The sequence below is a fragment of the Homalodisca vitripennis genome, chromosome 1 (genome assembly GCF_021130785.1).
Source record: "Homalodisca vitripennis isolate AUS2020 chromosome 1, UT_GWSS_2.1, whole genome shotgun sequence".
Taxonomy (NCBI): Eukaryota; Metazoa; Arthropoda; class Insecta; order Hemiptera; family Cicadellidae; genus Homalodisca; species Homalodisca vitripennis.
In genome coordinates this window covers 31347703-31372911 of record NC_060207.1, presented here as the reverse complement: position 1 = coordinate 31372911, position 25209 = coordinate 31347703, and the positions used below count along the sequence as shown (strand labels likewise).

The following is a 25209-nucleotide window of genomic DNA, read 5'->3' as shown; positions in this document are numbered from 1 at the left end:
ATACAGGAATGATGTAGGCAGTGTGACCAAACGTCCGGCTTTAGGAGGACATGTCCTCATTTTAATGTTTGTCATCCTGTCTCCCGGCTTTTGAAAATTGTGTAAAATGTCCGGTTTTTTAGCGAACGCTTAAATCTTCAAAATAGTAGCATCACATTATACATTCTTTCGATTTTAGAAGTCCCAATATAGGCCATGAAAAGTTATTTCAACGCACACGTAATGCCATGGCATGTGAACTGCTGTTAGATTGCAGATTGGAGACTGTTGTATGTTCAGTGTTGTCTATAGTGTCTCTGAATTACTGTTGCTCCTTTCCGCTCAGCTGCACAGGCGCTACTACCTCTAGATTCTGTATTTATGTATTGTGAATGATAGGTCAATTTTGTTATAATACGTTATATATTTTTATGTTATAGTGATCATTTCTGATATATGTATATTAGTGTAGCTCACTAATAATTGATGCAATAATAATTAAATAATTATTATACTAACTATTATTCATTGCACTAATAATTAAAAATCAATACAATAAATTAATTCCAATTACATCACAAAACCTTTTAATATAGTTCTAAAAAATTGTGTTCAAATCAGTTATAATTTTTAAGAGAAAATTTATAACAATAATAATTTCAATCTTATGCCACGTACAAAATAATAGCCTCAAATACTACTGTTATCTATTAATATACACTTTAATAATATGAACTCCTTTTATTTTTATTTATTTTTAGATTTATATGTTAAAACAAATCCAATTTGAGTTTTTTTTATTTGCTCTATAAAGAATACAGTACTACTGTAACTTATTATGTTCGTTTATTAAATATGTACAAATAAATGTTTAAGCAATTTTTGTAAGAATATTTAATACTGCCCCTTTTCACCCCGAAAGTCCTCGTTTTAGGAATTTGCTTCTTCTTGTCACCCTGGTTGTAGGCCACCTGAGTATCCTATTGAAACTCTGTGCCTTACAAATTACAAAAACATCCTTGTGGGTTGTAGTGTTTGTTTGTTCACGTGTTTATAACCTCAACCGTTATTGTTTGTGTCTGGACTCTGGAGATTAGGTTATTGAGGATTCAATAAAAAATGGGTGGTATTAGGAAATTTAAATACGGGAAGAAGAATTTTGGAAAGAAAAAACATGAAACAGAAGTAAGTAGTATATTGCATATTACTTAGATTCTAATTCAATACAAATTGTTAAATTGCCTATTAGTTATACCCTAGGCTACAGAATGATAGCTTTATTGTTTTGAACATAACCCAGGTAACTAGGAACATTGCATGGCTGAGATTTTTAGACTAAAAAAAGCAGTTGTACCATGAAGATGATAATTAACTAGGTAATTTAAACTGTTATTGTTGGACAAAAGATTTTGTGGTAGGGTACCTATGATGAGCGGACCCGGTTTTTTATATCGTAGAATATAGTCATCAATACCTAATATTCGCATCTCAAATCCTAGACTATCAATCAATATAAAAGTGCCTATAGTCCTCAATAACAATCATATGTTTTAAATTAAAATATGAATTTAATATTTACAGTGATCAAACAAATTATTATTTTTAACCAAAATTAGGGAAACTGAAGACGACCATATTTACTCCTCTCACAGTTACAGTTGTTTCTTTCCCACAAATTTCACATAATGGGTTTTTCGGTACGAGTCCAACATGTTGAAGCCATGAAAAAGCAACGTCTTGTAGTTTTCTAAAATTGACTGCCATTTTAAATAATCAGAATTACTTATGTAAAATTGAAATATTATGCTATGTGTATTATTTTAGAGTGTTTACAGCTGTTGATATAGATTATTTAAGTTAATAGTTCTAAATAATTAATCAGTATCAATTGATTATATCGATGGTTATGATTAAGTAATATCGTTTGCCAATTTCAAAATAAAAAACCGGGTCCGCTTATCGTACCCTATCCTGATTTTGTTCACCTCAAACTTTTGGGCTGCAGTAGCCTATAAAAGTAGACATGACAATTGATTCAAGTATTGGTTATAAATATGTAAACGACTGAATATATAAAAACATTTGACCTATAAATATTTATAATTAATAACAGATGTTTTCTCTTGCCTAATACATAAAATTAAATTTTGTCAAATGCAGTGGGGAAATAAATATCTAGTCTACTCATTTATAAATTGGCGTTACTTGTTGTGTAGACCAGCTAATACCCATAAAGAGGCAAAGAATAACTATAGGTTCATATGATAAACATTATGTTACTATTACTGAAATTATAAAAACTTTGGTTCAGCATATAATGTTTAAACTTGATTTTAACCCTGCAACTAACAAACATCTGAGATCAGTCATTTTAATCGTATTCTCAAAGGCAGTACCCAATATCAGCCCACGTTTTTGTTATTACATCTTTAAAATAGGCTATGCTCAATAAGTATAAGTTTTGATACTAATCAATTGAGGATTTTTCATTAACATAAATAATACAATTTTTGACCGTTGTGTTATAAGTCTACATTTTTAATCATCTGTTTATATTAGCACCATGCACTTTCTTTTACATCTTCGATATCAATTGTGAGTTTAAGAAAGGTACTCAACTTTAAAAAGCTACCTGTTGTACATTCTTTTGCTGAATCCAACTATGAATGGTACAACTAGTTTGTACGTGAAATCAACAAGAAAAATATTACAGAAATCCAGCCACTTTTATAAAAATATCTTTCAAGTTTGATTAAGTAGTTAGGCTACTCTCATCAATTAATGGGTCATTTGCCACCAAACCCAATATTTCATGAAAGTAAAGTAGAAAATTTTTTCAGCTAATGTATTTTTTACAACAGTTTTCAATTACACTTAACATCTAAATTTCAACTATACTATCTGTCAAGATTGCTAAACACCACTTTAAAAAAATATATACATTTCATAAATTTTAAATCCGTGGACATGAGGCATATGTCATGAACATGACACGTCACACTTTATTAGGAGTAATTAGTTTGAAAATAAAAAATATATGTTGTTAAAAATTATTTTAATAATAAACATTGTAATAAAACAGTAGTAATAATGTATAAGTTTGTAAAAGGCAGCATAACTCAATTCCTCATATCAGGAAACAAATTTCATCTGCAAGTTTTTAAGGAATCGTTTAAATAATGTTTATGCATTTTATTTTTCTCTGTGGTAAAGTTAATTTTCCCCCCCACATTATCTGCGTCTTTTACCCTGAGCTGCTCTAAAAACTCAACTACATCCTTTCTCAGCTTAATTGGTATGTCAGTGACATTTTTCTATACTTTTTTGTTTCTTTTGGCATTCTTTGTGATGTAATTAATGCAATGTGATATGTAAATTTGTTTTTTTTTTTCAAGTTTACCATTTAAGATTTGTGCAAATTGCCTCTTGCAATTCACTAAATTTTCTTTTGAAAAATGTATGGACAGCTGCTCACACAAAACTTTGCCAAATAATAAACGTTTCTTTACATATTTAGCATATACTTATCCCTTTAACAAATTTTGGTGTTTGTTTGTTTTCTTGGTGTCAGATATGGAACTTCAGTATTCTTTATCCTCTGCAATCTCTTGCGATACTTGACTATTCTTTTAGTGTAATCTGTTATTTTCTTCTTAAAGATTCTTAATTTCTTTTTTTAAATGTCTCTTGATTATTTTTCCTGGCCTCCTTCCGACTTGAAATACTTGATGTTGAAGGATTTGAGTTTAATTAATTTTGAATTGGGCTTGATGGAGGTTTCTTGTTTCTTAAAGAAATTATAAGATATTGGTTTTTCTTCATTTTATCCTTGTAAGTTGTTAAACAAATCCTTTCTTGTCCACTTCAAACTTAACAGGATCTTGTTTCAATTTTTCCCTTTCACGCCTCATTGCACCAAGCTGAAAGCTTTTTCTTAACAGGAGCCATTTTCACTGCCTGAAAAAAATGATAATAAAATTAATTAAAGTTAGCGTAAATGCTTAATATGCAAACAAGTCCTCCCCAACCCCAAATTATTCTGAGGTATGTTTTGAAATGAAGTATTAGTCAAGTTGAGCAGGTAATGAACAATTAAAATTGTTAGAATACTTTACTAAGTAATACTAATTGCTGTTTATAGTATGCGGATAGCCTGTGTTAATATTAATGAAACATAACAATTTAATGCATTTTAAAAAGCTAGCTAAATTATAACCAGAGTAAAATTTTATTCTGGGTAGTAAGATACAATAAAACTATGTAAGTTTTAATACAGGGTGAGGCAGACCACCCGTACAGTACGTATAGCGACCAAACCAAACGAGGTAGATTATTCGTAACAACTTAAACCCCCCTATATCCAACCCAAAGAATTTGGAGAAATTATTTTTAAATCTCTAAAACTCCCTAAAAAGGTAGTTTTTGGGGGGTAGGGGTGGTTTTTGAAAAATTTTCAAATGTAAAGGTATGTTGAGTTATACCTCATTTTAAAGGTATTTCTTCACTGTTTATTTTGATGCAAAAAGTTTGAACCTATCTTGCCGCTTATGTACAGGGTATACCAAAACGTTAAAAAATCAGGGGTTTGTGGGAAAATTTATTGCAACTACCTGCACAAATTTAGAGAGACGATATTTTTATTCAAAACTAATGATGAAACGGCTTATCGAAAAATATCATCAAATGCCACCCTACCCCAAAATTTACACATTTTAAAAATACATAGAATTTTGAAATACTTAACAGCCCCAATCTAAAAAAGCTCAAATAGCAACCTAGGTTGTGTTGTACATCATTAGAAAGGTCTTTAAAAAGTAAACATTTTCTACATTTAAAGTTTGTCTCTATCTCCAATGGTTTCAAAACTGTAGTACAAAAATAGATTTTTTCATAATTTTACTCAATGTATTTATTATAAAAGTCAGTGCAATGTGCAAGTAAAAAAAGTTCCAACAGTAAACTGGTCTCTTATGTTTATGATTGAAAAAAATTACTGTACCCAATTTTTAAAAGTCTTTTAAAATTTAAAAAGGTATTGGAACACTGTAAACTACAATGTCTTACGATAAGTGCTGAGTTCTCTCATGAAACAGGAAAATTACCCAGTTATTAAATTAGTACATTTTGAATTATAAAAAGTTTTACACTTAAATTACACAAAATATATAGGAGAAAACCTGTTGTTATTTAATCATTGATGTGAGTGCCATGGAAGGAAGGAGTATCCTGTCATTATTAAACAAGAGAAACACTTTTAACTGGTTTTCAAAACAAATATACCATGTTACAGCAGCATCATGGTAAATTATCAATATGACAATTATTAATTATCAAACTAAAACTAACAATAACCTAGTAACTGACCTCATGAAGAGTTAAAACCGGTGCTCAAACTGCAACCCATTGTTTTCCAGACAGAGTTCAATCCTTGAGGTGAAGCTATCTACAGCTCTCATTATCCCTTCTCTACTGATCGTGTTTATAGCCTCCCTTATCCGCCACATCATGTCCTCTATAGTTGTTGGTCTTGATTTATACACTAGGTCTGTTAGTCTACCCCACAAGTAAAAGTCCATACATGTTAAATCAGGAGATCTCGCTGGGTAGTTCACAGGGCCGCCTCTTCCAATCCATCTGTCATGGTATTGCTCGTTTAGAATTAATCGAGAATCTTCGGCGTAGTGTGCTGGTGCCCCATCGTGCATAAACCACATACGTTGTAAGACTTTCTCAGGGATTTCGATTAGAAAGTTGATATAAACTACTCGGTCTAGGCGATCGTCAAAGAAGAATGGCCCTACAATTTTGTCACCGATAATACCGCACCAGGTATTTAGGGTCCAGTACCTTTGGTTGTCCACTTCTTGCATCCAGTGTGGGTTTACAAACTACCCAGTATCTCATATTGTGACGGTTCACTTCTCGATTACTCCTAAACGTAGCCTCGTCACACCACAGAATGTTACGGTGAAAGTTTTGATTTTGTTGTAGTTTTTCTCAAGCCCACGAACAAAAGTTCATTCTATGAAGGTAGTCATCTCCATGGAGTTCTTGATGTAATGGGTGCATTTTATGATCGTGAACAATTCTTAAAACAGATCTTTGACTCATACCAGAATCAAGAACTACTCTTCGTGTAGAATCATGCGGATTCAGTTCAAAGGCTGCCAAAACTTCGGGTGCCCTATCACTTCTCACGGGTCTAGCGACTTCCTTTCCTTTGTTGTGGTCAGGTTGAACATGACCTGTTTCACGAACTCGACTAGCAAGTCTTGGAAAAACGTTCCTGGAGTGATGTTCGCGATCTGGGTAACGTTGGGCATAAAGAAGAGCGGCAGCTGAGTAATTTTGGAAACATCCCCCTAATACCATAAACATCTGGAATCCCTCCTCATTTGAGAACGGCATATTATAACAAACAACACTTACACTACGTACTTTAAAAAAATTTTAACTAATATCTACCTCATACCATGTGGTCACAAGAACAACTGAATAGGGAGACGATAATAACAGAGATTAGATAAGAGACCAAGGAATTGGTTCAATAATTCTTCCAGGGGCAACTCGTGTATTTGGGATTATTAAAACATGAACACCACGGTTAGATTGCTTTTGAAACATGTTACACTGATAGAAATCCTGATGTGTTTTTTTATTACATTACTTAAAAACAAATTAAACTTAAAAGTCCAACTTTTTTTCCATTTTTTCATTGGGTTTTGATATTTATTCAAACTAACGTAGTAAAATTATTATAAAGTCTGTTTTTGTACTACAGTTTTGAAACCATTGGAGATAGAGACAAACTTTAAATGTAGAAAATGTTTACTTTTTAAAGACCTTTCTAATGATGTACAACACAACCTAGGTTGCTATTTGAGTTTATTTAGATTGGGGCTGTTAAGTATTTCAAAATTCTATGTATTTTTAAAATGTGTAAATTTTGGGGTAGGGTGGCATTTGATGATATTTTTCGATAAGCCGTCTCATCATTAGTTTTGAATAAAAATATCGACTCTCTAAATTTGTGCAGGTAGTTGCAATAAATTTTCGCACAAACCCCTGATTTATTAACGTTTTGGTATACCCTGTACATAAGCGGCAAGATAGGTTCAAACTTTTTCCATCAAAATAAACAGTGAAGAAATACCTTTAAAATGAGGTATAACACAACATACCTTTACATTTGAAAATTTTCCAAAAACCACCCCTACCCCCCAAAAACTACCCTTTTAGGGAGTTTTAGAGATTTAAAAATAATTTCTCCAAATTCTTTGGGTTGGATATAGGGGGGTTTAAGTTGTTACGAATAATCTACCTCGTTTGGTTTGGCCGCTATACGTACTGTACGGGTGGTCTGCCTCACCCTGTATACAGTAAAGAGTTAAAATTTATGTGTTTTGTATATAAAAATACCTTAAAATAATATTCACCAAAAAAGACTGTTAAAAATAAATAATTAACCGACTGTTAAAGACGGCTATAAAGAATTATTTGATTTTAAATTTATCACCATGTCCATTGCCCACAGATCATATCCGTGGATAAAGGGAATCTATAGACATGATAATTAAAAAATCCTGTTATTTGATAAGGTGAATTTTAGATGACAACCTTAGAATTACTAGATCTCATCTTTGTAACATTCTAATTTTTATGTGATATGAAAAAAATATAAAACTATCTTACCTGTACAATTTACTGGCTACAGATATGACGATCTTTATAAGTTCTCAAATTCACAATAACTTATAAACTCTTCATTATAAACATCTACAACCTTTTCATATAATATCCATGATGGCCAAGAATATTTCTCTCTACCAGAGATGACTAGGCTACTAAACTGCTGCCACCTACTTTTTTATAACTTTTATAATTTTGTTCACGGACATAATGGTTGGTATGAGGCAAATAAAAAAATTAAATAAATGCATTATATTAATCAAAATGGTGATATAATAATTTTAACATAGTGCCTTGATAGTAATGAAGTCAAAAATATCGATTTTTATGAATATAGTCAGACATTATGCATATTTCAAACAAAAATACAGATGAAAACGTACCTTGAGACCTTCCTTGGACATGATTAGTCATGTTCTGTAGACTTATTGTTATTAAATTAATCCTTTTATCTTTACTTCTAACTTGATATTGTCTGTAGATAAGTATTATAGTTTCCAATTAATATAACAATAATTATGAATTTTATATTAAATAAATTATATTATTCATGACAAGTTATATGACAGTTTATGGAGAATGATGCTAATATTACTTAACTGAATTTTTATTTTTCAGAGTAGAGATGGAGTACGAGGCAATTATGTTGATTTAGTGAAAGAAAGTGCTGGATTTGAGAAGTACTATAAGGTGAGACAAATTTATTTGAGATATTAACATCAATTGCAAATTCAATATGTTTAAGTCTATTGTATAATCACTGTTTCATATACAACTGAGCATAGTTCAAGATAAATTCAGCTCTGTGCAGAAAATGGGTAATTGAACGCATAATTTATTGCTTAAGATGATAGAATATAGTATGTGAAGTATGTTAATTACTTGTTTTTGGAACCAGTAACTAACTTAAATCAACTATTTAACTTTGATTTGGATTGGTAAGGGGATCATGATGGACATTTTCCATTCGTCATTGAATCTTAAATACAAATCTGCTATGTGTAGTAATTTGTGTTGCAACATAAGATACGAGGGCTATCCAGAAAGTAGATTACGTTTTTATATATAAAAAACAGAGTATAAGAAAATATTATACTAAATACATTTGAAAGTGACACTTAAATACTATTTTTTAACATAGTCACCATTCAAATTTTGGCACTTACCACAGCGGTGAACTAGTTTTGAAATTCCAGTGGTATAAAAGTCTGCTACTTGAGATTTCAACGCCCACCCTGGGCAGCCCTTATATTATTGGTTACTTGTAATTGATGTATCTTTCCAGAACTGATTGGCCAGTACATAACTTGTTTCTTGCAGTTCACCTAATGAAATATATGTTTTTCTTAACCTAGTTTGTTAGCAGCGTCATAATCTTTTATTAAGGGCTTGTCAGGTCCTTCTTAAAATTGTGGTGCCTGTCTGTCACGCTGTCTGGGCGATAAATCTTGATTGAAAGTTCATAGAGACCAAACTTGGTACACAGATTCTCTTGGTCCATGGAAGAACTATTTGATTTTGGGCTCAAAAGGTCGAAGAGCAGTCCTTTGTCTATCTGGCCGTCTGTGCCATAGTTTTTGATAGAATGTTCCTTGAGACTTGAAACTTTGTACATAGAAAACACTGTTGATTTTAGGTTCAAAAAGAAAAAGGGCAGTCCGTCATGTGTGATAACTCTTTTGTTATGTTTAGTCAGGTCCTTCTATACTGTTTTGTATCTATTGTTATTTATCACAACCTTGTTTTTGTTACAGGCACAGAATATCATTCCTGAGTCAGAATGGAATAGTTTTCTAGAAGCTTTACGGAGAGATCTTCCAACTGCTTTTAGAATAAGTGCTTGCAATGAGAAAGAGGCAGAGATTTTACTTGATATTGTAGAGGGAAATTTTTTCAAAGGTCTGATAAATCCAGATGATCCTGAAGAACAGAAGAAAAAGCCATTTTGCTTACCATGGTGGGTAGACATTTTGGAATAGAAGTTATTGTAAGACGGCTTATAGAAAAAGGCTCTTATTGTTTATATAAAACAATAAAATGTTTCTGAGTTGCTAGAATTAGAGCAGAGGTTTTTAAAGTATAAAATTGATTAGTGACATGCTTATTAAAGAAATAAGTAACATTGAGAGTATATTAACTGTGTGTAATTTACAGTCAAAAACCATTTTTGGTTTTTTTAGTCTTATTCCTTGACCACCATTTCTATATATGTCACCTCTCACCTGCTATTCTAAATGCCTATAAGTCAAATTCTTAAGTATTCCATGTTGAAAAGGTAGCTACATAATGCACAGTAGCTTGAGAGGGTGCTATACTAGGGCAAATAAAATATGAACGGTAATTTTGCTGTTGACTGTACCAAACACGTTCGGACGTGATGCAGCTGTGGGCGATTGTCGTTTTGCTTAATAGGAGTGGGGGGAACTGCTTGCTTCACACTAGCGTTGTGTTCTGCCTTCAGTACAGCCATGACCGAGCGAGAGGTACATCCATCTGTTGCGCAACGCATCGTCATCAAATTTTTAACAAATGAAGGTGTTAAGCCTTCGGAAATTTTTACTCGTTTGCAGGCACAGTTTGGGGACACTACTCTGTCTCAAAATCGAGTGTATATGTGGGCCAGAGAATTTAGGGATGGCCGAGAACATGTTGAAAACGAAAGTCACGGTCGACGCCCAAGGTCAAGTCTTACAGATGACAACATTAGTGCGGTTCGACAGCTTATTGAAGGTGATCGCCGGTTAACTGTTCAAGAAATCTCGTCGGAAATTGGTACCAGCTACGGGAGTGTTCAGTCTGCAATCACAGACCACCTTGGCTTCAGAAAAATTAGTGCTCGCTGGGTTCTGAGGTTGTTGACCGGAAATCAAAAATAGGTCAGGTCGGAGATTGCTGGGAGACTTCTGCAACGATTTCAAGAAGAAGGTGAAGATTTTTTGAGGCGCATCGTCAAATGTGATGAGACGTGGGTCCACCATTACACTCCCGAATCGAAAATGGCAAGTAAGGAGTGGCGAAGGAAGGATGAAGGCTGCCCAGTGAAAGCCAAAACTCGTCTCTCAGCCGGAAAAGTTCTTGCAACAATTTTTGTTGACTCAAGGGGAGTTCTACTCATTGATTTTTTTCACGATCAACGAACAGTGAATGCGGCTTACTACTTCCAGGTGCTTCAGTCAGCAAAAACCAGTTACCGGAACAAAAGACGAGGTGTGCCCATTAGAGATGTCATCCTTCTCCATGACAACGCAAGGCCTCACACCGCATTGTTGACAAGGGATAAATTGGAAGAAATGGGCTGGGAAACTCTCGAACACCCTCCTTACAGTCCAGACCTGTCCCCTTGTGACTATTTTTTGTTTGCGCCCCTGAAAGAGTCACTTGGAGGAAAACGATTTGAAAACAATGAAGACGTCGAAAAGCACGTGCGCGATTGGTTAACAACTCGCCCTCAATCTTTTTATGAACATGGAATATTCAAGCTTCCAAATCGGTGGCAGAAGTGTGTAGATAATGCAGGAGACTACATTGAAAAATGTTGAAGGTATAGTTTCAGTATAATATTATTCAATAAATATAATTTTGAAAATTACTGTTTATATTTGATTTGCCTAGTACCTTAACTGTATATAAGGTATGCTTGTGTACACTCTTGGTATTGATGAAACAAAATGTAGAATTTCTAACTGGAGGAGCATTTAATTATTTTAACCCTTTGCGCTTGAAGTTAGTATTTGTTATTTGTCCTTGGAGCTCGTATGGCCAGCTCTACTGGCCGCCTCCATTTTGTCGGGAGCGCGGATTAATTTTTGCTGTAATGTTATCTCAGCTCGTATGTCCAGCTGTACTGGCCAATATATAATACGTCCATAGCTCGTAAGGCCAGCACCACTGGCCACTAAACATAGCAGTTATTTTCTAATATTCTGTTTGTTTTATAATGAATGGTGAGTGCTAAAACCTATCGAGCAGCTTTTGAATTAAACAACCAAGCCTTCATTTCAATCGTTTTAGCGCCAATGCTCAGTGCAGGCAGTAAGGTTACGTACAAAAGACTGCGCAGTATGCAGTGACAGAAGGGCTGGCAAAGAAAGAAAACGTAGTAAATTTTACTGCAAGACTTGTGCTAGCCAACCCGGACTACACATCGATGGATGTTTTGAAAAATTTCATTCCGTAAAAAAATTCAATGACTAAGAAAATTGTAAAATAGTTGTGACTGTGTATATAGTAATAAAACATAGAACTGTAATGACATTTATTTTCTTACATTTGTTAACAATATTAATGTAAGATTTATATTTCCTAAATTCATGCTTATTTTAGTATTAGAAAGTTTATATAAAAGTACATTTTAAATTAGCCTATAATTCTTCTCTAAACATTGACTGTGCAAATGAGTCAAATGGCGTGTAGTGGGCCTATACACTGAAATGATAGAAGAGATGGAAAATAGAGAAAATCTAGAAAATTTTACTAGAAGACGTGTGCTAACTATTCTTGACTATACGTAGGTATGTATTTTTAAAAGTTTAATTCCGTAAAAAAATTTATAGACTAAGAAAAATGTAAAATAGTTTATGTTTGAGTGTAACATAAATGTAAAGGCATACTTTATAAAATTTTATTTACATATCTTTGTTAAAAATATACGTTTAAGAGTTAAATTTTCCAAATCTTTGTAATAGAAATATTCATTAAAAATAAATTTTAAATTATTTTTCAATTCTTCTTTAAACATTTTAAATTACTATGCAAATAACACGGAGGAAATTGAAAAATAATTCCGATCTGGTGAGGCAAACAACAAATATGGCCACCGAGCTGTCAATAAAAGAAGCGTGGCCAGCAGTACTGGCCATACGAGCTGCGAGGACAAACTACGGCAAAACTAACATGAGGTGTCTGCAACCTTGGTGTGGCCAGTACTGCTGGCCTTTCGAGCGCATAGGGTTAAGGCAAAGTTACAATTTTTTATTTTCAGGTGTTACTGAATTTAACCAGATGGGAGAAGCAAGTGTATTGTAATTGGTAAACAACTAAAGCTGTAGAACATAATAATTGTTTTGAAAAATGGTGTTTTTCTAGTCTTGGTATAGATATAATAAAAAAAGTAAAATTCAAATAAGCCTAAAATATTATTTAATATTTAACAGCTTTTTTATGGTTTAACAGACCAACACTACTAATAAAAGAATTAGCTCTCCTTGTCAGATTATTTCATTAGCGAATATGTATTGGGGTAAATACATTTTTTCCTTGTCAAGCCTTACTGGTTTAGGATATAAAGATTATCACTTTTTCAATTATATTGTATGTAGTTTCACCACTCTTCCATGTAAAATCACCAGCAATATAAGTGTAAAGTGGGTTGAAAATAAGACAAGGAAGAAATTATGTAAAGAGTTTTAATACACATAATACTGACTAATTAACCCAACTATCCATCTTTGGATTAGATGGATGTAGTACATAACCCTTACAAGCTCCTGCAGCTCTGGTTCTTATCTTGATCCAACTATTTAATGAAGTTCATAGAGCTGAAATGAAAAATGAAACATGGCTTATTTGGAGGCAAAGTTAGGACTATAAAGTCCTCTCTTCCACTTAACCTCAATTCATTATATCATATTAAAGAAACATAGCTGTTTCAAAGAATCCTTCTTTCCTAGAACCCAACCAGTTTTTCATAATGTTATTATTAGAATAATGATTGTAGGTATCCACAGCGCCTTGGTTGGCAAGTGCCAATCTCTCGCAAGGACATCAGAAGATCAGAGACGTACTTCAGGCTCCACAATTTCCTGATGTCAGAGACTGACTCTGGCAACATCAGTCGACAAGAGGTGGTCAGTATGATCCCACCTCTTGTACTGGACGTCCAGCCTCACCACAAGGTCTGTGTTGTAGTATATACTAGTTATTCTATTTACAGCATACTTCAGATTTTTAAAATTAATAGTTTTGATAGATTGTACTATTACTGTAATAACATAAATAACTTCGTGTTTTTAGACTTTTGCTGCCCAAATTGACAGTTTTTAAAATATGGAGAAATTTTGAATCAATGTTATTTATAAAGTGATTCTTTTGTAAGTAAATCATAAATAAGTATTTTTGGCTCAATCCACTCACAGAAGCTCGGAAGATCTCTGTCTGTTATATCCGATTGTTTAATTGTAACAATTGCATTTTTATATAACTTACATGGTACATATTACTAAAGCATATTTAATACTCTATAATGGGGTGGTGTTATAAATACTATTAGTCCTTTGAGCTTACAATAAATGAAATATTAATGTGCATGTTCTTACAAAACAGCAGATATAATTTTTACTAAAACAGTAGCTTCTATGATATGTAAATAGTTTTAATAATTACATAAAATGACAAGCCTAAAAGAAATTGAAATAATTACTTTATCAATTTTTTTGAGCAATGTACAGTAGAATACTTATCACATATTCCTAGGTAGCGACACAAACAGAAACACGTTTGGAAAACAAGGACAACATCACTGTCAATTATTTCGTAATCATTGTAATGGTCGTGTATGATGATGTCACTAGAGGGTTTAAAAGCTTACACCACGTGTAAATTTATATAATTTTGATATCTTTACCATACATTTCAACGAGCTACAAATAAATTATAGAAAAAAGTTTTGCATTTAAGAGTACAAATAACTAATCTCACTTTCTTAATTAGGCAGGATAATTAATTGACTTAGTAACAGAGAATGTAGCATAACTACACAATCAATAAAGGAAGAGGGAAAACATAGTGATGACAGTAGGGGACTGACCAAGAGTGGCTAAACCTTTAAATGATGTGCATATCAATGATGTCTGTATTGACTCAATGCACAGTTGATTCTTAGTTAAAAATGACACTCATATGTTTATAAGATAATTAGATTTACAATGAACAATCTTTTAACATGTATTAAAAAATTTGTTCATACTTGCTAATCTTTAATATATGTTTCCACAGTCTCTTTTAGTACAATTTCCTGAAAATTTAACTTATACTTAAATAATGTGAAAACTGTCTCTAACCTATTTGGTTAAACAGATGAAATGCCAGCTGGTCAAGTTAAATAAAAAACCTTACTCTATTGGATATTAATGTAATAAATGCAAACTTTTTGTATGCAAGATCTGCAATTTTGTTTTGCTTAAAAACACACGGTTTTAATGTATAAAAAAATAATTAATTACATTTTTACAAAGTTCTAATTTGGTGGTTATAATTAAATATTAATAAATGAAAATCTTTGTTATAGTGTTGTAATCATTGGGTTGAATCAGACTGTCATGTCAGGGTGTAGTTGATATGTACAGTAATCTATTTCTTGCCTTACCTGCATGGATATAGAATGAATTATTAATTCAGTCTATGAAAATAATTTATTGGTGTTGCAGGTTTTAGACATGTGTGCTGCGCCTGGTTCAAAAACTGCTCAGCTCATTGAAATGATGCATTCACAGGACAAACTTCCAAGTAAATTTACTTTTACTTTTTACCATAACCTGGTAGCAATTACAGTATCTTTTTTAAGAAAAAATAGAGAGGAAAATCAACAGCGGATACATTTTTATTATTAAGTTACTACTCTAAAAGATCGGTTAAACTCTGTTCATGTCTTTTGGTCGGTTTAAAATTTTGTGTGCCTTTTGTTTTCGTTTAGACATTTTGACATAGCTTATAGCGTTTTTCATGCCACATAAATAAAGTGTTTTTTTTACTAAATAAAATATGCAGCAATGAGACATTAATGTCAGCCATTAAATGCAGTAATCAGCTAAAAAAATTCATGTAATAAAAGTTTAACTTAATTAATTTAATTTAAAAGTTTTGATAAATTAACTTATTTAAAGTAAAAAAGAAACATAATACGATTATGTAAACCATTTAATTGTATGTTAATAAGTATTATTTTGTTACAATACATAAAGAAATAAAACATGATTTAATGAACAATTCAGCAACACATCTTGTAATGCATCCCACAAAATTTCATAGCAAGTGTTCAAATTAACGAGAACGATCTCGTAATTTTTGCCATTGAATACAACAATTGCTGATTATTAATTAGTGATTAAACAAAGTTAATGATTTGGTTTTTTTTGTAATTATGGTTGGTGCTCAGCTACTTTTATTATTTGTCATTAAAAGTAAGCTTGGTATTGAAATGTTCTCATAAAAGTAACCCATATTCCACAATTCTTATAAACTTTTTAATGTAATGTCCTGTTTTTAAAATAGTATGATTTGAAAATTTTATATGGCCACAGTTTTGAAAACTTAAGAAAATAATTTTTGAAACTTAAAAAAAAAAACTTAGGTGTCTTGTTAAATTGCTAGCCATTTTGTATATTTTTATAAAAGAATTATCATCTCTAAAACTGGTTAAGGTAAAGAATCAAATTTAGCACATAGGTTTGAAGATATAAGATGAAAATGAAAAAAATAGTATTATTTTCTCTATTATTCACAAAGAGGCACCTATTGAAAATTTTTAATGTTAAATAACAAAAAAAAAACCAGTATAGTTATAAAAAAATGTCCTTTTGACACCAATTATTTGAAAAGTGTTACTACAATTTTCTAACAGCACTTTTTTTGTTTAAACAAAATCCGTCAATGCATTAGTGAGCCAGACCACTTTAAAGGTACGCTTGCATAAGCCAGGAGCAGCAAACATTTTTTATTTTAATAGGCATCAGCTGTACTACATCAGTTATAAAAAATGTACAAGATGGCAAATATTTTAAAATTCTTATAATAATTCCTATTGGAATTGTAATAGAATTGTTCAAATAGTAGATGTTTAGTACATTTTTTATAACTATACTGGAGCTTCTCATCATTGTCAAAACGCTGTCTTACTAACCAGGTCTTCATTTTTGGAAACAAGTGAAAATCATTTGGAACAAGATCAGGACTATAAGGGGATGAGGAAAACTTCACAGTTAAACGTGATCAAGAGTTTTTGCGTATGGTTTATGGTGTGAGGTCGGACATTGTCATGCAAAAGCAAATTGTTGAATGACAATTTTCCTCTGCGTTTGTATTTGACAGCTCTCTTAAGGTTTTGAAATGTTTGGCAGTTTCACTCAGAGTTGCACTACACTCGAGAAAATCAATAAGAAGAATACCTTGCCTGTCCCATAACTCTGTTACTATGATCTTCCTTGCCAACAAAGTTTGCAGACATTTCCTTTTTTTTTAGGGGAACTTGTGTGTTCCTACTCCATGGACTTAAATTTTGTCCCACAATTCACATATTTCACCCAGGTTTCATCTCCTGTTACGATTCAATCCAGTAGTGCATCACCATGACTGGTAGGGCTCAAAAACATCAAAGCTGCAATGGTGATCTATAAACTTTTTTGCCATCCATCTTGCACAAAATTTGTGGTAGCCTAGCTTCTGTGAAACAATTTCAAACAATAAAGTTTGTGACACTTGTGGGAAACAGAGAAAGCTCAGTTATTTTAAAACAGTGGTTTTCAAAAATCTTTTCAAGTTTGCAACCAGATCATCAATCACAATGCTTGGATGTCCGATTTTCTCTTGAACACGAACGTTTCTTCTGTCATTTTTAAACTGAATACACACCACTTCCTAACAGAACTTGCAGTAATTACATTGTTCTTATACAGTTACTGATGAATTTCTATTAGTTTAAGTTTTTTGCCAACACAAAATGAACCAGAAACAATACTTCACAAATGGCGGGATATTCAAATGCAGAACACATTTCAAATTTGAATAAAAAAGAACGGCTGGATGCTGACTTAGTATGAGCACACAAATATATACGTGATTGGCACGCACCTGGTAGCTTCAGATGGAAACATTCCTTTCTTTCTAAATAGCCCTTGTAATTATCTATTAGTTAATTTCATGTTAACTGTGCCTAACAGTGACTAGGAAATTTTAACTAATACTTAGTTAAAAGTTTATTTTTTATGTTGGAAGTATTGTTAAGACAAAACATGATTTTTTCCACACATTTGCCATTGGTCACTGGCCATTGGTTTTTTAATAATAATAATAATAATATTTATATTGTGTTAGTATAGAAATTTTTACATTTTGGGAGAAAATATTTTCTTTTTTATGAACCAAATATTTCTTTTAATACGTCAATTTTTGTAAAATCCAACAGAAAAAATTAAAATAATCGGTCTATAGAAAGATTTGGTAGTTTGTAAAGACCTAAAATATAAAGCCATAATTCATGAAAATAATACTGATCAAGAAACGTGTTGCTGGTAGCCGTGAAATAACCAAACTGACATCAGTGAAGGCCAAACAATAGGCCTAGCATTTGGCACGAGCTAGCTGTCCTCGCTCACACCCATTACTCTTACAAGCTTCTGACAGCTAGCTCAACAGAGTAGAACTACAACAATTCGCTTCAAAAAAATCATTAAGGGATGGCTGAGTGGTTTACTAACAAAAATAAGTATATCTCAACTTATATGTTCGCACTGCTTTGTGATGAATATAAAAATGCAACAGTAATATCATTAATGCCAGTAGCTTGTAATGCGGTAATGTGCTTTTGCACCATTGCTGTTCTAATGTCATTCAGTCAATATAATGAGTTATTCTGTACAGGTGGAGTGGTGATTGCCAATGACATAGACAACAGCCGCTGTTATATGCTTGTACATCAAGCCAAGCGACTTAACAGTCCTTGTACACTCATCACTAACCATGATGCCAGTGTCATGCCCAACATTTATGTCACCAATTCAGGTAATTAATTATTCCTATCCTAAACCTCAAAACACTAAATGAAAACTTTACATCTGAAATAATATATTTACTTTGATTTTATGAAATGTATCAATTTCAAAATTTAATATTTAATCTAACTAATAATAATTACAAATTTCTGTTTTTGTTTTATATTTTGGATGTGATTTTGAAATTAATGGCATTGACTGATGGTGAAATTATTTATTTAAAAAATCTGTTCAAACTGTACAAAATATGTGTAATTATTAGTAATTATATGTAGTTTATTAAATTTTATTCTGGAAAAAACAAAGAAATTGGTGATTATTTACTGATAGATTCTGAATCTTATCATGTTGTGCCAAGGCAATTTGGTAAATTTCACTCTGTAGTGTCAAACTGCATTGCTCATGGTATTGGTACAATTGATGTTTGTGCATAAGAGGAATACTTCTGATTACTCTTCCAACAGTTGATATGTATATTCATATACATCAATTGTTGGCTGATCTGGTCAACATATCATTTACAAATAAGCATCGTATAATTGCTTGCCGGGCTGATCGCCCGACCATAATTTATGCATTTAGAACAATATTATTTAGGTGTGTGTTGCTAACAATCCTTTCTGACAATGTTTGTTGTGAATATTTGAAGCTTTGATTCAACCTCTCCAGTGTTTGTGGACAGTTTTGATTGATTTATGTTTGAAGTCTAACTGATATGAGTTCTCTTTTGCGTTCTTCGAAAATAGCCTGTGAGCACATAAACATTTATTTATTGTTAATTTCAGATGGTGAAACTGAAGTGATGAAGTATGATCGCATTTTGTGTGATGTACCATGCACAGGAGATGGTACACTGCGAAAAAATCCTGATATATGGAAAAAATGGAATGCTGTCAATGGAAATAATCTACATGGGTAATTGCATTTTTACTGTTTCAAAACTCAGTTTTTTACCTCTTTCCTCCTCTCTGCTGATGTGGAAGACATCTGCAATGATGTATTGTTTCATGTTGTATGATATTTGGTTTCTCTATGTCATGTCAGTTGTATTCTTCATTTAAGTGTCTCTAATGGCTCTACCTAGCTGTTTAGAAACAATGAGTATTTTATATTTACTAACATTGTATGAAGTGTAAAACAAGTATAATTTCATTTTGTGCAGAAATAAGAATAATTTTTAAGAAATAGTTTAATTTTTAATCTCTAGATCTTTTGTTTGTGAAATAAGCAATGAATAACAAAATAAAATCTCATTAGTTTAAATAAAAAATACTTCAAATACATATTATCACTTATTTTTAATATTCATTGTATTCTCCAAACTATGCAAGATATATTTTTTTTGTATAGTTAATATTAGCTTTCTTTATTCTCCATAACACTGAAATATAATATTAAAAGCAGTTACCTGCGGCTTCACACACAATTTAATAGGGTTTGCACATATATGAGCACTTTTGATTAGGGTGAATTATATTTCTGATGCCAATGTTGAGTTTGCCCAGTTGCCTTGTTGTCATAATTAAGAAAATCTGTCACAAAATGTATGTTTAATACCATTGTAATTTACTCCGTTATTAGTATTATTGTTCCATAGTTGATTTTTGTCTAATTTCCTGAGTTTTATAACAGTCTTTAAATGTAAAAAAAGCTAAAGTTATATATTAACTTTGTATTTATATATTTAATACTTAATATGTGCTAAAAATGTACAGTTAAAATTATATTTTTACTAAAACTTAATTCCTATCTGTATATTTTGTTACTTTATGCTCAGCAGCAGATGCAGAAAAATATTGAAATAAGTGTTGTTACTGTTAATCTTACTCTATGCTTTCAAACTATAAATGCAAACAAATAGAAAGTAGTGGTTAAATTATTTAAACATATGGTTGTATTGTCATAAAACGATGTTTATACAGAACAGTTTTTACATTTAACAGGCTTTTAAAATTAATATTTCACAACTTTAGAGGCCAAGACGAGAATTTTCGCTAATTTAGAGACCAGTGGGGAGTAGCCTAGAGAAATTTTTGAAATGAGAATAGGCCTATATTCATACCAGGGAACTTAAGAATGCCCATGTAACATTTCAGTACAATCAGTTGAAGATGGTTTTTTATATTAACTGTGCCTAAAAATGAAAATGATTGTTTTATTGTTTACCAAGAATGTATCTGTTTAAAAATTAAATATTCTTTGGTGTGTGTATATATCACTGGATTGCAAACAACTGAATTACTCATTATTTTTACAAATCTTCATCATTAAGTTTTACATTTTTGGGTTTTGTTTTACAGTTTCCATGATTATTACCTACTTAATCCTGTTTCAGTTGTATTTTGCTACTCTCCAAATACATTTTGCTCCTTTGAATAATGTACAGCATTTTTGTTTTTACAAAAACCAGGTATTCCATTCTTTACAACAAATGTGAAATTCAAAGCATTTTGAGAGGTAATAGTGTACTGTAAACAACAATGACTTCTTAGGCTTCTTAGACCTATGTATGCATATATTTTCTTGATCAAGACAACAGGACAAACTCAAACTATACTTCAGAAATATGTTAGGCCCAAAAGTAGACTATTTGGACTAATGCAAGCTTCTCAGACCTGCATTGAAATACTTAAGACCAAAAATAGATTACTATGATCAGAAGTAGACACTGAATTATGTTCCTCAAGTCTATGTATATTTGTATCTTCTTCATTGGGCACAACGCAAACTCAAGTATGGCTTTGGAAAAGTAATTCATTTGAACCAGAAGTGCTCTTAAACATATAAAATTTGAAACAAGTGCCATTTGTAAGGTTGCTTAACCTAGCAATAGAAGGATTGAGTGTACTCCTAGTTATAAATATAAATTCTGGAAAGCTACATTTTGTACAACCAAATATGGTTTGGTATCAAGAGTATAATATGATTAGTGGGATCAGCAGCAGTTTTTTTGTTAATTTTTTAAATTTTGTTTTTGAACATTGAATGTATAATATAGAATTAGTATTGTGCTGTCATTAAATGATGTTCCAAACCTCTAATAATAATTATTATATCATATCATAATGAATCAAATTGTATTGGAGTGTACATTTATTTTGATGAATAAACTGTAATTGTGCATCGTAATTGTAAATATCTTAATTCATATGTTCAAGCCAGTATATCATTTCTTGCCGTGGATCTGGTACCTTAATAGATTACACTGCTATTGTAGATTGAGATCAAACAAAATCATTCAAGATCATTTTAATATATAAAAAAATGATACCAACGATTTGTATTCAAATGTTTTATGTTTATTAAAGTGTTTTAACCACAATTTGTAATTAACTTTCCTCTTCTCAAAAGTTTTAATTGAAGGTTTTATTCCAGTTTAGATTGCAATATTAATCTTTTTAGAATTTAATCTATTGATTCAGTTCTCTGCTTGAGAAAAATCTCATGTATCTCTTGTCTCATGTCACAGTGTGCAGCAGAGAATCGTGAAGAGGGCTGCAGAACTTCTCACCGTGGGAGGACGTATTGTTTACTCTACGTGTTCCTTGAACCCTGTAGAAAATGAGGCAGTTATGCATAGGATTATTGTTGAATCTGAAGGTAACAAAATTATTGATACTGTCATACTTTTTGTTTTGTAACAACACAGTAAGTTGCTTTGAACCCTCAACATATTGAAATTCAAATATGTTAGTTTTTAGACTGGCTTTTGCTAAGTGATAAAATGTTTAAGGACCGTTGTTTCCATTCTTTCAGTGTATCTAACATTTTTCTAATGAATATTTTCCTTGAAGTAATTATATAAATATATGAAGAAAACGTAGCCAACTAAGAGCCTTTTTCAAGAACTAGACAAAAGTGTATGTTTTATATCCCTTGGTAACAGTAGTCCAGGAGGTGTTTGTTATTTTTTTAGGGTCTACAATATCATATTCATCGTCATATCTAAAAAAACATTTGGTATATGAATTTTATTTATATTTTTATGGTCTCTCACATAGTGTAGTTACAATAAATCTAAAAAAAAAAACACATGTAATAAAACTTAGATCAAACACAAAATTTTATTAAAAAAATTGATAAACTTTCTGTTTTTAAAAGTAGCATTTAGTTAAAAACAATAATTAATGTGATGTATTTTATTATACAGAATATACTTAATGAAATCATGGCAAAAAAGGAATAGTTAATAAAATAGTTATTTTACTTTTTTTCCAAAACCTCAAATGTTGAAGTACTTAACATTGTATGTTTTTCTTTAAATATTGGTTTTATTTAATATGACACACTCTCTAATCAATTTTTACGAAATAAAGAGATTCTGATTACAGTCATATTACTATTATTGTAATATGCTTTATTTGGCTCAAGATAAATTCATTCGAAATATGGTTAGTTTTTATGAACTTTTATAGTATTATGAAACAAAGTATTTTTAAAATTAGGCACACCAAAATTTTGGTTTGATTTGACAATTTGTATTTAGATTATTTGTGTACAGTAGCATATTTCACAAACACTATCTCAGTAGCATACAGTAGCATATTTCGGAATACATCCAGGACTCTATGGCTATTTATTTATTTGTCGTATGGTTGGATATTATATAAAATACACAAAAGTGTACGAAAATACACAAAAATGTATAAGAGGGTCACAGATTAGTTCCTTTCACAAACATACATACAAATTAGACACATATTTAATCACAGCATCTGTTGCCATCCGGAAGTAACCAAAATTACCCCCATATGTCATATTCTAACTTTTCATCACCATTGTGTTGTAGTGTTTACTTTTTACTCTGCAATCACACCTTGTAGATTGTGTGTGTTCTGCTTCACTTATGGCTATGACTTTGGGAAATGGTCATGGGATTCAAAGAATTGAATGTAACATGAGTAGTGGAAAACACTAGAATTTTAACAGAGTGAATATGTTGAATAGTATCTAATGATGTCAGAGGTAGAACTGCAATATGTTTGTTAATGCTAGTATAGGATTGGGGAGCATTACAAGTACCATAAAATGCAGTATAAGAATTTCATCCTGCTGTCAATCTAGAGACAGAAAATTAGGTAGCATGTAGAAATAAGAAATAGTTCCTGCTCTTACCATTCGTATCAGGTTGTACTGATCATGTGAACTAGTTGCAAGCTGTGATACCAGGGCAGAATTGGGGAAGAAGTCTTCAATCACTAGTTAAGATTTGGACCCTAGTGCTTGGTAGGCTCCACCATGTTCACCTCACCATAATCCCAACACCACAGCTTGGTTCCACTGGGGTACAGATGTTAGAGCTGTGTATATCTTCTGTTTTTATGCTCATGGTTATTCTCATGGAAAGATATTAATATTAGTCAAGAAAACAAAAATGTTCTAGATTTTAAGTTTAAGTAACCCATTTATATATTTATTTAGTTCAATCTTTATAATTGTATGACATCCCTGTTGGTTCAAAAGAATTAGACTTTTAGGTAATTTTGTCTAACCACTTTCATAAAAAAACACAGAGATGTTGTAAAACATAATCATGGATTAACGTTTATTTCTCTCTTGTAGGAGCCTTAGAGTTGCAGGACATCTCATCAAGTTTGCCTGGATTAAAACATTCCCCTGGGATCTCTTCTTGGGTTTTGACTTCCAAAGAGATTGATGTTTACACTGACTTTGAACAGGTACCAGAAGCGATAACCACACAGATACGACCCCATATGTTCCCACCAAAAGCTGAAGATGCTGAAAAATTTCATCTTAATCGTTGGTAAGGCTTTAATTTGAGATTTTGTGTTCAAAATTTTACTAAATAAACAATACACTAAAATAGAACTCTAACATTTTCCCTTACATGGTATTTCACTTCTTCCACTCTCTCAAAGAGTTCTGTTAGACAAGTTATATTTAGATGTGGTGTTTACTCTATGTAATGAATAAAATTGTAATCACAATGATTAGAGTTATTTTCAACACAGATTTTACAAACAACCATTAAATTTTGAAAACTCATATTCACATTATTGTTTAGTTTTTTAGATAGGCTAATTAAAAAAAAAAATGTACTTTGCATACATAAAGGCTGTGTGAAGTCTCGTTGAATTGTTCATATAGATTATAAATTTGTAAGATTTCAATGCAAGATTAAAAAATTTGTCTATTCTGTTTTGATATAAATTAATGAATTTGTATTTTTTTAATTCTCTGACCACTTTGTAAGCTTCAATTAGTTATGAAATGTGCCCTGGCTGGTGACTGTAATTTTGACTTTGTAGATAATTCTTGTATTCTGATGACAATAAAGATATTTCTATTTCTATTAAATTATTACTATAATATTAGCTTTTAAGAGTAAACCCCATTTAAACCATGATAACACTAAACCATTTCTAATGTTAGATTTTATTAATATATTTATTTGCTAAATACAGATTCCATTCAAAAATTGTGTTGGCGTCCTAAAAATGAAATGAATAAATGTAAATAATTATTAAATTTATTAGTTATAATCATTTAAATTTGTTCAGTATTAGAGTTCTGCCTCACCATCAAGACACAGGAGGGTTTTTCATAGCAGTGTTGAAGAAACTGGCACCGTTGCCCTGGGAGTCTCCAAAGACTTCAGGAGGGTCAACAGTAGACGTTTCTCGCGAAGTGGAGAACAGTAAACACAACGGGCCTCAGCCTAAAAGAAGAAGAATACAAGGTTACAGAGAAGACCCTTTTGTCTTTTTCAAGGAGGATGAGCCAGTTTGGCCTTTGATCAAGTAAGTTGCTAATTAAA

At 31.7% G+C, this 25209-nt stretch overlaps 1 protein-coding gene across 1 annotated transcript in view; it reads left to right on the top strand.

Annotated features, from left to right (window-relative positions):
- The first annotated feature begins 988 nt into the window (after positions 1–988).
- The window catches only part of LOC124359295 (tRNA (cytosine(34)-C(5))-methyltransferase), a 37595-nt gene continuing 13374 nt past the window's right edge, over positions 989–25209 (top strand). Inside the window, exons 1-10 of the mRNA XM_046811924.1 lie at positions 989–1164; positions 8287–8358; positions 9423–9625; positions 13385–13562; positions 15093–15171; positions 18301–18441; positions 19217–19346; positions 21901–22031; positions 23994–24195; positions 24953–25192. Of these exons, the coding sequence (XP_046667880.1) occupies positions 1099–1164; positions 8287–8358; positions 9423–9625; positions 13385–13562; positions 15093–15171; positions 18301–18441; positions 19217–19346; positions 21901–22031; positions 23994–24195; positions 24953–25192 (1442 nt within the window). The 5' untranslated portion in view covers positions 989–1098. The remainder of the gene's footprint in view (positions 1165–8286; positions 8359–9422; positions 9626–13384; positions 13563–15092; positions 15172–18300; positions 18442–19216; positions 19347–21900; positions 22032–23993; positions 24196–24952; positions 25193–25209) is intronic.